Source organism: Pseudoliparis swirei, chromosome 21 (assembly GCF_029220125.1).
Source record: "Pseudoliparis swirei isolate HS2019 ecotype Mariana Trench chromosome 21, NWPU_hadal_v1, whole genome shotgun sequence".
NCBI lineage: Eukaryota > Metazoa > Chordata > Actinopteri > Perciformes > Liparidae > Pseudoliparis > Pseudoliparis swirei.
In genome coordinates this window covers 2848430-2860471 of record NC_079408.1, presented here as the reverse complement: position 1 = coordinate 2860471, position 12042 = coordinate 2848430, and the positions used below count along the sequence as shown (strand labels likewise).

Here is a 12042-nt window from a genome sequence, read left to right as displayed (position 1 = left end):
TCCTCTCTCTCCTCTCTCTCTCCTCCGTCTCTCAGCAACACGATTATTCTGTTATCCGATCATAGATTTAAAGTCTTAAATCCATGCCTTCATTTTCAGTCATATTGTTCTCTTCTTCGTTGGTGCCGAGTGACACCGTTTGTTGTTGTTGTTGTTGTGATCGATGCGTTCTATTGGACCACAGGATTCACTGGAGGTACGTTAGGTTCAGGTCACGCCTCAAAACTGGTAATGATGACCTTCTGTCCCCCTGGTGGACGTGGGCTGACCCCTCTGCCCCCCGCTTCTGACCACGCCCCCTGACCCCCCCCCTGCAGAGTAAAATAATGAAAGTGGGTCAAAGTTGCTCGGGGCGTTTTGGACGGGGTTTGTTTTCCCACCCGAATTCACTCAGAGTCAAATATCATGTGTGTGTGAGGAGGAGGAGGAGGAGGGAGGAGGAGGGAGGGGGGGGGGGCTCACTGAGAGAGGAAGAGGAAGTGGGTTTGTGAGGCCAGGTTTTTCATTTCAGGGTTTTGACCCCCGAGAGGAGAATGTCAGGAATGTGAGAGCCGGAGTTTCATGTTTTCTTTTTATTAAAAAAACCAACATTATTCCTAATTCTCTTGGAAACCACCTTCCTCCTCCTCCTCCTCCTCATCTTCCTCTTCCTCCTCCTCTTCCTCTGTCGTCTACCCGGATGATGTCACAGCAGGTGTTTTCATCCCTCCAACACACCTGCTATGATGTCATCCAATAAGGGGGCGTGGCTTGAAGAAAAACGTTGCGTGAAGTCTGTCTCCGCAGTCCGATGGTTTCCTCGAGTGACGTCACTCGAGTCGTCGTGCGGTCGGACTCGGTCGCACGTTGTTTATAACAATGAAACGCGGTGTTGGACTGAACGGTTTGGCGCCTGTGTTGCATTGTGGGTAATGTAGGCGGCGGCGTATTGAACGAGAAATATGTGGAAAGAAAGATATTTCTATATGTTTACATACAGGGAGGTGCAATGCATTGTGGGAAATGCTTCACTCTAAAGCTCCAAATCATGCAATGAAAATAAAAAAATGCTTCAAGAAAGAGACTTTAACTCTCCCTCTCCCCCTCTCTCTATCTCCCTCTCTCTCTCCCTCTCCCCCTCTCCCCCTCTCTCTATCTCCCTCTCTCTCTCCCCCCTCTCTCTCTCCCTCTCTCTCTCCCTCTTCCCCTCCCTTCTCCCCCTCTCTTTCTCCCTCTCCCCCTCTCTCTCCCTCTCCCTCTCTCCCTCTCCCTCTCCTCTCTCTCTCTCCCTCTCTCTCTCCCTCTCCTCTCTCCCTCTCTCTCTCTCCCTCTCCTCTCTCCTCTCTCCTCTCCTCTCCTCCTCTCCTCTCTCTCTCCCCCCTCTCTCTCTCCCCCTCTCTCTCCTCTCTCCTCCCTCTCTCCTCCCTCTCTCCTCCCTCTCTCTCTCCTCTCCCTCTCTCTCTCCTCTCCCCTCTCTCTCTCTCTCCCCTCTCTCTCCCCCCCTCTCTCTCTCTCCTCTCTCTCCTCTCTCCTTCCTCTCTCTCTCTCTCTCCTCTCTCTCCCTCTCCCCCTCTCTCTCCCCCCCTCTCGCCCTCTCTCTCTCCCTCGTTCCCACGGTGGACGTCTACCTCATGACTAAAGTTCCTCCCTGTTGGCCTTTGCTGAATGTGCATTAATCTCAGTTTAGGAGACATGAAGCCAAAAGGGGGGAAGGAAGTGAAAAAGTGTACAAGAAGAGGAAGAGAAGGAAACCCTCTTCAAGGAAGAGGAGGATCATCAGGAGGAGGAAGAGGAGGATCATCAGGAGGAGGGATCTTTAGGTGGTTTAATATCCGGTGTGTAACTTTAACTTTAACCTACAAGGAGACAGCAGCTTCGGTTACCATGGTGACGTCACACAGGAAGAGGCCCGGTGGTAAAACTCCATGTGCAGAAACGCTCTGTGTGTGTGTGTGTGTGTATGTGTATATATGTATGTGTGTGTGTGTGTGTGTGTGTGAAGAGTTTACACACATTCAAAGTGTGAGTCTGACTTCTTAAACCTCGAAGACATTTAGACGTCGTCTCTCTAATCACTTCCTGCAGACATCATCGTCTCTCACTGTGTGTGTGTGTGTGTGTGTGTGTGCTCTCTATCTCATTCTGCAGATCGTTGAGAATCGTGAGAGAGGGAGAAAGAGAGAAGGAGAAAAGAGAGAGAGAGAAAGAGAGAAGGATAAAAGAGAGAGAGAGAAAGAGAGGGAGGGAGGACGGAGGGCAAGCAGAGAAAACAGACGAAAAGAGGTGAGCGGGCAGAGGTAAAAATAAAAATAAATCTAAATATATCTATATAAATATATATTAAAATAAATATATAAATATAAATAAATATGTTTCTTTGCGTCCACACATTCTATCTTCACTTCTATCTGATGAAAAGCAAGGAGAGAGGGATGGGCGGAGCGGAGGAGAGGATGAGAAGGACGGGGAGATAAAGAAGAGGAAGACAGGGGGGGAGAGAGAGAGAGAGAGGGGGATGATTTTGGTGAGTGGGCGGTGGAAAATGAAAGAGTGTTACTGTGGTAGGATGCCCTCTGCGAAGGAATGCTTCATCCATCCTCTGAGCCTGTGTGTGTGTGTGTGTGTGTATGGGTGTGTGTGTGTGTGTGTGTATGGGTGTGTGTGTATGGGTGTGTATGGGTGTGTGTGTGTGTGTGTGTATGGGTGTATGTGTATGTGTGTGTGTATATGTGTGTATGTGTGTGTATGTGTGTGTATGTGTATGTGTGTGTGTATGGTGTATATAGGTGTGTATATGTGTGTGTATGGGTGTGTATGGGTGTGTGTATGTGGGTGTGTGTATGGGTGTGTATGTGTGTGTGTGTGTGTGTGTGTGTATGGGTGTATATGGTATGTGTGTGTATGTGTGTATATGTGTGTGTGTGTCTGTATGTGTGTGTGTATGTGTGTATATGTGTGTGTATGTGTGTGTGTCTGTATGTGTATGTGTGTATGTGTGTGTGTGTATGTGTGTGTGTGTGGGTGTGTGTGTATGTGTGGGTGTGTATGGGTGTGTGTGTGTATGTGTGTATGTGTGTGTGTGTGTGTGTGCGCCTCCTTCCAACTCTAGTTTTTGATCTAAGTGCCAGGGACTATTTCATATGCAAATGATTTAAAGTTGGCTTTCTCTCTCTCCCCCTCCCCCTCTCTCCCTCCTCTCCCCCTCTCTCCCCTCTTTCCTCTCTCTCCCCCTCCCCCTCTCTCCCTCCTCTCCCCCTCTCTCCCCTCTTTCCTCTCTTCCCCCCCTCCCCCCCCCCCTCTCTCTTTTATTCTGTGTCCCCAAAGCTCTTGTGACCTTTAGTTTATTTTTATTAAATATTAAATATGAAATAAATGTATGAACACGAGTTGGTTTCAGGCTGCAGGCTGAGATTATTATGATTATAATAATAATCATAATAATTATTATGATTATTATTATGATTCTTATTATCATGATTATGATTATGGTTATTAAAATAATTATGCGTATTATTATGATTATGATTATTATATTAATTATGCTTGTGATTATTATTATTCTGATTATGATTATGACGATGATCTGTTGATGGATGCTCAGCGTTGTTCAGAGAACAAAGATAATCAAAGAAAACAAACTTGAAGTTACTTAAAGCTCTCGTGTCTTCTGACACAGATCCATGACCTCTGACCTCTCGAGGAAACACGGACACAAGGCAGAATAAAATAATACAAATATGTTAAATAATAAAAAGAAAGAACAATATTTTGTGCAGAACACGGTTTCAGTTCCTGCTTTGTGTGAACCTGCCTCTCTCTCTCTCTCTCTCTCTCTCTCTCTCTCTCCCTCTCCCCCCCCTGCTTTGCTCTTTGAAGTAGGCTCCAGTCTCTGTGTGTGATATATATTTTAAGATATTTTCGAGTTTGTCATGCAGGACGTTCTCTCTCCTGACCACCAGAGGGCGACTCCTCTGGTTGTATAGAAGTCTATGCTTCATGTGTTAAAGCTGCATTCTCTCTCCTGACCACCAGGGGGCGACTCCTCTGGTTGTATAGAAGTCTATATCATGTCTCTCAGTAAACATGAGTTCATGTCTCAGTCTCTAGCTTCAAGTCTTCTTCTATACAGCATGATGTCATCATTTATACTTTATGGTCTGTAGAGTCACACAGGCCATAAGGGGACGCTTTAGGGGCGGAGCTACAGGTGATTGACAGGTCATGTCAGAGACCTATACGGGGTCTCTACTTGGGCAAAGACCAGCTGTCAATCACCAGGAACAGGCGGCATTCACATTTACACATGTGATTGGTCCTTGAAGGCGTGAAAGGATTTGATTGGTGCTTCGGGGAGGAAGAGGAAGAGGAACCTCTTCCTCCCCGAATGACTGGAGACTCACTTCAACTTTATAAAACGTCTGAAAAGCTTTAATGAAGCCAGAGGTTTGGTCGAGAGGACGAGATTCAGTCGAGAAGTCTATGCTTCACGTGTTAAAGCTGCATTCTCTCTCCTGACCACCAGGGGGCGACTCCTCTGGTTGTATAGAAGTCTATGCTTCATGTGTTAAAGCTGCATTCTCTCTCCTGACCACCAGGGGGCGACTCCTCTGGTTGTATAGAAGTCTATGCTTCATGTGTTAAAGCTGCATTCCCTCTCCTGACCACCAGGGGGCGACTCCTCTGGTTGTATAGAAGTATATGCTTCATGTGTTAAAGCTGCATTCCCTCTCCTGACCACCAGGGGGAGACTCCTCTGGTTGTATAGAAGTCTATGCTTCATGTGTTAAAGCTGCATTCCCTCTCCTGACCACCAGGGGGCGACTCCTCTGGTTGTATAGAAGTCTATGCTTCATGTGTTAAAGCTGCATTCCCTCTCCTGACCACCAGGGGGCGACTCCTCTGGTTGTATAGAAGTCTATGCTTCATGTGTTAAAGCTGCATTCCCTCTCCTGACCACCAGGGGGCGACTCCTCTGGTTGTATAGAAGTCTATGCTTCATGTGTTAAAGCTGCATTCTCTCTCCTCACCACCAGGGGGTGACTCCTAAGTCTTTATAAGTCTCCTCTCTCCTCCATCATTCCCCATTTAACTCCCATCTGTTTCCACTTAAAGATCCCCCCCCCCTCTCCCTTTGTGTCCTCTGGAGGAGCGAGAGGAGGAAGAGGAGGAAGAAGAGGAAGAGGAGGAAGAGGAGGATGAGGAGGAAGAGGAGTCGCCCCGCGGACCAAATCATCCTCCCTCCGTAATCTGCTCCCGATCTTGCAGGAAGTGGCTAACTTTAACCTCAGGGTCACATGACCAGCGTGGGTCAAGGTGGGGCGTAGCGAGCGGTTCTGGTGATTCTGATGGTTCTGGTGGTTCTGGTGATTCTGATGGTTCTGGTGATTCTGATGGTTCTGGTGATTCTGGTGGTTCTGATGGTTCTGGTGGTTCTGGTGGTTCTGATGGTTCTGGTGGTTCTGGTGGTTCTGGCGGTCTGTGTGTGTGTGTGTGTGTGTGTGTGTGTGTGACACTAACCCCCCACTACACACTACATTCCTAAATGACATTTTTTAAAATCTCCTTCAACTGAAGATGAATTTATTTAAAAAAATTAATTAAATAAATAATAAAATGTATTCACATGAAATTAAGTGATAATTAATTAATAAACATTTCGTTAATTCGGCTACCATTTAACTCAACACAGAACGCAGTCATTTATTACTACATAAAGTTGACTATTATTCATTTAATAGATATTAATTAACACAAAACACAGTTTTTTAAGTGTTAATCTTGTTATTGATTTAGTAAAGTTTTAAGTTATGTTTAATAAAGATGATGCAATAGGAGGCGTGTTGCGCGAGTAGCGGCTAATGTAGCCTCGAGCTGTTGGAGGCGGAGCTACAGAGGTCTCACTCCGCTCTAAGAACACAAACCCAAATATTTTATCTAAAATGTTGTTCTAGAGATGCCACAGCACGGGCTGCACGTGGGCTCACAGTGACCTTTGACCTTTGACGTACACAAATCGAATCGGTGCATCCCGTCGTCGTGAAGTTTTGTCTCAAACGTCCACCTGGACCGGTGAGAATCTGGTGGTCGAAGGTCAAAGGTCAAAGTGACCTCGGCCACTCCTCAAGAATTCACGTATGAATTTCGACGATTTTACCGACGATAAAAAACAACGACGCGGCGGTGAAACTTTTGGCCGAACGTGAACTGCAACTTGAGCGGTCGGCAGATTTCAAAAGTCAACAGTCAACAGTCAACAATCAACAGTCAACAAGCGTGTGACCGGCTGCGGCGAGCAGGGCCTCCTATTGCGCAACAGCCTGGATTTCAGATCGGAAAAAAACGATAATGGATTCTATATATTTTTTAACCGGCTGTCGCAGCAGATGTCGTCTCCGGCGTGAGAACGGCCAGACGCCATCGTACAAAATATTTTAAGAAGCCGGAACGGATCGCGAAGGATTAAAGTACAAAATAGCTCCATTACGGGATTAGGCTGGGTTTGTTTTCTTCCGTTGAATGACGTTTTAGATCGTCAGCTGTGAGGAAAATATAGTTCTGAGATAGTTTTATTTATATTTATTATATACTTATTTTCTGTTCTCTTTAATACCATACAGTGCGGGGGGAAAAAAATAAGTTAGAAAAAAAATAAACTAAACTAGATTATTTATGTATTTCTATAATCAAAGCTACATTTTAATTTAATTTTGTATTAATTTTATTTTTGTTGTTGCTATGGACTAACAGGATAATTGGGCTTTACAAACTACAGCCAGCGTCTTCAGGGAGTTAATTAAACAACACAACTTTTATTTTGAATAACACCTCTCCTCTGGGGAGAAGAGGAGAGTAAAGGAGAGAGAGAGAGCTGGAGGGATGAGAGGAGGAGGAAGCTGTAGACATGGGCGGAGGGCGAGAAGAACAATGAGGAGAGTGGAGGAGATGAAATGGGAAAAATAGAGGAAGATAGACAGAGATGGAATAATATCCATTATTCCATTATTTCTCCTCATAAATAAACTTTTATTTTCTCTTCGGAATACGAAGAGTTTTTATTTTTGGGCTTCTTTTTAATAAATACTTTTTTAACCAGAGGAGTCGCCCCCTGGTGGTCAGGAGAGAGAATGTTTGCAGTATTTTGTCACAATTGCGTCTGATACACATTGTGTTGTGTGTGTGTGTGTCAATATTTGCACACACACACACACACACACACACACACACACACACAGTGTGTATCAGAGTGTAATCTGTGTTCTGGTCAGCGGGCATCATTAAAGAGCAGTTATTTACCCACAATCCACTCTGGGCCAGATGTCCGCTCTGTTGGATTGGTCTGAATATGTGTGTGTTTGTGTGTGTGTGTGTGTGTGTATCAATATGTGCCAACATTTGTGGACACCTCCTCCTCCTTTCCTTTCTTCCTGTGTGGACACTTTGTGGACTGAGTTGTTTTATCCTCCTCCTCCTCCTCCTCCTCTTCCTCTCATTTCGGTTCCTGCTCACTGACCCAGAGGGAACTCAACCTGCTCCTTTAAGGTACCTTGTTGTAATAACATATTTGTATTGTTATTAATATTTATTATTATGAAACTACGACTTTTATCCTCGAGTTGCGTTTGTTTTGTCATATTAGTGATTTATGTTTTATGTTTTTTGGGTTATTTAACCGACTATCGCCAGAGAATGTTGTCTAGTTACATCTCAATGTGGGCGTATAATGGTGGGATTTTCAAAATAAAAGAAGATTTCTTTGGGGGGATTCAGGGGGCGAGGTTGAAGGTACCTCTCTCTCCTCCCCCTCTCTCCCTCTCTCTCCCCCTCTCGCTCCCCCTCTCTCTCTCTCCTCCCCCTCTCGCTCCCTCTCTCTCCTCCCCCTCTCTCTCCATCTCATTCTCTCACTTCACTTCTAATCTTCTCTCCCTCCGTCTGAAGCCGCTCGGTGTCACGTCTTCATTTATTCATCTCTCCCTCTGTCGGTGTGATTCCTCTTCCCCCTCTTCTGATCGGTTCAGTGAATAAAATCTGTTCCCGTGGAAACGCGTAACGCTTCACATGCTACCAACACGTCACACATCACATGCTACCAACACGTAACACATCACATGCTACCAACACGTAACACTTCACATGCTACCAACACGTAACACTTCACATGCTACCAACACGTCACACTTCACATGCTACCAACACGTCACACTTCACATGCTACCAACACGTAACACTTCACATGCTACCAACACGTCACACATCACATGCTACCAACACGTCACACATCACATGCTACCAACACGTAACACTTCACATGCTACCAACACGTCACACTTCACATGCTACCAACACGTCACACATCACATGCTACCAACACGTAACACTTCACATGCTACCAACACGTCACACATCACATGCTACCAACACGTCACACATCACATGCTACCAACACGTAACACTTCACATGCTACCAACACGTCACACTTCACATGCTACCAACACGTCACACTTCACATGCTACCAACACGTCACACTTCACATGCTACCAACACGTAACACTTCACATGCTACCAACACGTCACACTTCACATGCTACCAACACGTAACACTTCACATGCTACCAACACGTCACACTTCACATGCTACCAACACGTCACACTTCACATGCTACCAACACATCACACTTCACATGCTACCAACACGTAACACTTCACATGCTACCAACACGTAACACTTCACATGCTACCAACACATCACACTTCACATGCTACCAACACATCACACTTCACATGCTACAACACGTAACGCTTCACATGCTACCAACACGTAACACTTCACATGCTACCAACACATCACACTTCACATGCTACAACACGTAACGCTTCACATGCTACCAACACGTAACACTTCACATGCTACCAACACGTAACGCTTCACATGCTACCAACACGTCACACTTCACATGCTACCAACACGTAACACTTCACATGCTACCAACACGTAACGCTTCACATGCTACCAACACGTCACACTTCACATGCTACCAACACGTAACACTTCACATGCTACCAACATGTAAACAATATTTATGAATGGATGATGCAGACACACATTCTTTGATCTCAGGGTCCAGAGAGAAGTCCAACCCCACCTCCCTCACTCCATCCACCTCTCTCTCTCTCTCTCTCTCTCTCTCTCTCTCTCTCTCTCGCGGTCTCTCTCGGTCTCTGGCTTCTGATTGGCTGCTCTCTGCCTCGCTCTTTATGAATTGAACGGCAGCGGCTGGATGAGACCGGCTGCAACGAATGCTCCGTCACACACACACACACACACACACACACACACACACACACACACACACACACACATGCTCATCGGCAACAGCCAAACCTTTCATTGAGATGTGTGGATGTTGCTCACATGAACACACACACTCCCCCCCCCCCCCCCTCTCTCTCTCTCACACACGCACACACACACACAGACTGCTTTGTCAACAGCTCACGTAGCGCGGTGCACTCAGGCAAGCTCACACCTCTCTCTCTCTCTCTCTCTCGTCTTCTGTCACTCACCCGCTCTCGTTCAGCCGCAATCACACACACACACACACACACACACACACACACACACACACACACACACACACACACACACACACACACACACACACACACACACACACACACAGACATGCAGTCACACACTCCGGGGTGCAGGCGGCTCCAGTGATGCTGTGACGCTGCCTCTCTCTCTCTCACACACACTTCTCGCTTGTCTTGCACATGCTTTAACACACCAGACACTCTCTCTCTCTCTCTCTCTCTGCCAGTCAGTGTGTGTGTGTGTGTGTGTGTGCTGGTGGAATGAGGCAGTGATGTTCTGGGACAGGAAGAATAGTGTGGGCAGTTCCCAGCGCCGGCCCAAAGGAAGACACCGACCCACATCGGCAACAGGTACTCTTCTAGCTCTCTATTCGCGGATCGCATTGGCGTCGCTATTCTCTCCATCCGTGGATGCGTCTCTCTCTCCTCTCCAGAATGTCTCTTCACCCCTATGCCCGTTCACACACACACACACACACTCACACAGACACACACACACACACACACACGTTTCAGTCGATCTGTGTGTCGCTCACGTCGCCGAGAAGCCGAGCATGCGTCTTTTCTCCACACACACACACACGCACACACACACACACACACACGCACGCACACACACACACACACACACACACACACACACACACACACACACACACACACACACACACACACATCTACCGTGGCGAGCCTCAATGTATTCGTCCCTCTGGTCTCGTGATCTCTTATCTTGTATGTTCTCGTGTCCTTTCCTCGTCTCCTCATTCATTCGACACACTCGGCCCACCTCTATTCGGTCCCCTATCAATCGATCAGTCTATTGATCCCTCTAGCGCCGGCTTTCCAGCCAATAGTCGTGCTGCCTTTGCTCCATTTTGCATCCTTCCTCCATTCACCTGTTCTCCATCCATGCTCCTCTTTGTAGACTGGACTATTGATCCATCTGTGGCAGGTTATTGCATTCACCTCTCCATTATATATATATATATACATATATATATACGTGTATATATATTTATATATATATATAAGTGTATATATATATATTTATATAAATTTATATGTATATGTGTATATATTTTTATATATATGTATATATGTTAATATATTTATGTATATATATTTATGTATTTATATATATATATATATGTGTATATATTTTTATATATATGTGTATTTATTTTTATATATATTTTTATTTATATATATATGTGTATATATTTATATTTATATATATTTATATAAATATGGATATATAGATATATTTATATATATATGTATAAATATATTTATATATATATATTTATATAAATATGGATATATATATATATTTATATATATATGTGCTATTGTTATCTCGCATTAATCCATCTCCATTCATCATTTCCTTTTCCATTTTTTTATTTTTTCATTCATTCCTCTTATCATCCATCCATGTATATATATGTCTAGTCATGTTTCATCCATCCATTTATATGTCTAGTCATGTTTCATCCATCCATTTATATGTCTAGTCATGTTTCATCCATCCTTCTTCTCCTCCAGTCTTCTCGTCTTTCCTCTGGGTTGCCAGGTTTGATTGAACTGGGTCAATTGGTCTTTTGCCTCTTGGCTGTGTGCTGACTTTGTGTGTGTGTCTGTGTGTCTGTCTGTGTGTGTGTGTCTGTGTGTGTGTGTCTGTGTGTGTGTGTGTCTGTCTGTGTGTGTGTGTGTCTGTGTGTGTGTGTGTGTTCTCTTCCACTAGCTTTGGGTTTACTTGCCGCAAAAAGTGTGCAAACACTGAGGTGTGATGTCTCCCACATTTTGCTCACAACGAGAGAGTTCAAGTGTTTGATTGGACGGGATCACTAGTGGGCTCTTTAATTATCTACAGGGGGCGAGAGAGAGAGAGAGGGAGGGAGGCAGGAAGAGAGAGAGAGAGAGGGAGGGAGTAGCGTAGACGACAGCTCATGTAAATCTGCCTTTCTTACTCGCTTCCTCGAGAAGGGGCGAGAGGAGGAAGAGGAAGAGGAAGGGAAGGAGAGGATGGAGTGTGAGAGGGGGGCTGTGGGAGGTGAGGAAGAGGATGAAGAGAGAGGAGGAGGAGGAAAGGGGGAGCCACGAGTGAGAGAAGAAAAGAAAATAGGAGTGCATTTCTTTTTTGGGAGCTGAGCGACAACGATGAAGATGAAGATGAGGAAGATGATGATGATGGACTGGTTGCAAGAGGGAGGAAGAGGATGCTCTAAAAGCACATGCAGAGTGTTTGTCATGCTGCAGAGCTGCACAGTAACACACACACACACACACACACACACACACACACACACACTTGACCTTGAAGCCCGTCGGCAGGCGGCGGGGGATAATTCAGCGTGTTGTATTATGGGATGTTCAACGGGTCTCGGAGGTTTGTGATGTTGCCGCAGCAACGAGAGGAGCTTTAACACATGAAGCATAGACTTCTATACAACCAGAGGAGTCGCCCCCT

At 45.4% G+C, this 12042-nt stretch overlaps 1 protein-coding gene across 3 annotated transcripts in view; it reads left to right on the top strand.

Moving 5' to 3' along the window:
- The window catches only part of nhsl2 (NHS-like 2), a 56335-nt gene that overhangs the window by 1647 nt on the left and 42646 nt on the right, over positions 1-12042 (top strand). The window contains exons 1-2 of one of the 3 annotated variants that reach the window (XM_056442518.1): positions 5696-7518; positions 9800-9923. The exons of the other annotated variants lie outside the window; for them this stretch is intronic. Coding sequence (XP_056298493.1) covers positions 9845-9923 — 79 coding nt within the window. The 5' untranslated portion in view covers positions 5696-7518; positions 9800-9844. Of the gene's footprint in view, positions 1-5695; positions 7519-9799; positions 9924-12042 lie in introns of those variants that run through there. 3 annotated transcript variants of the gene reach the window in all.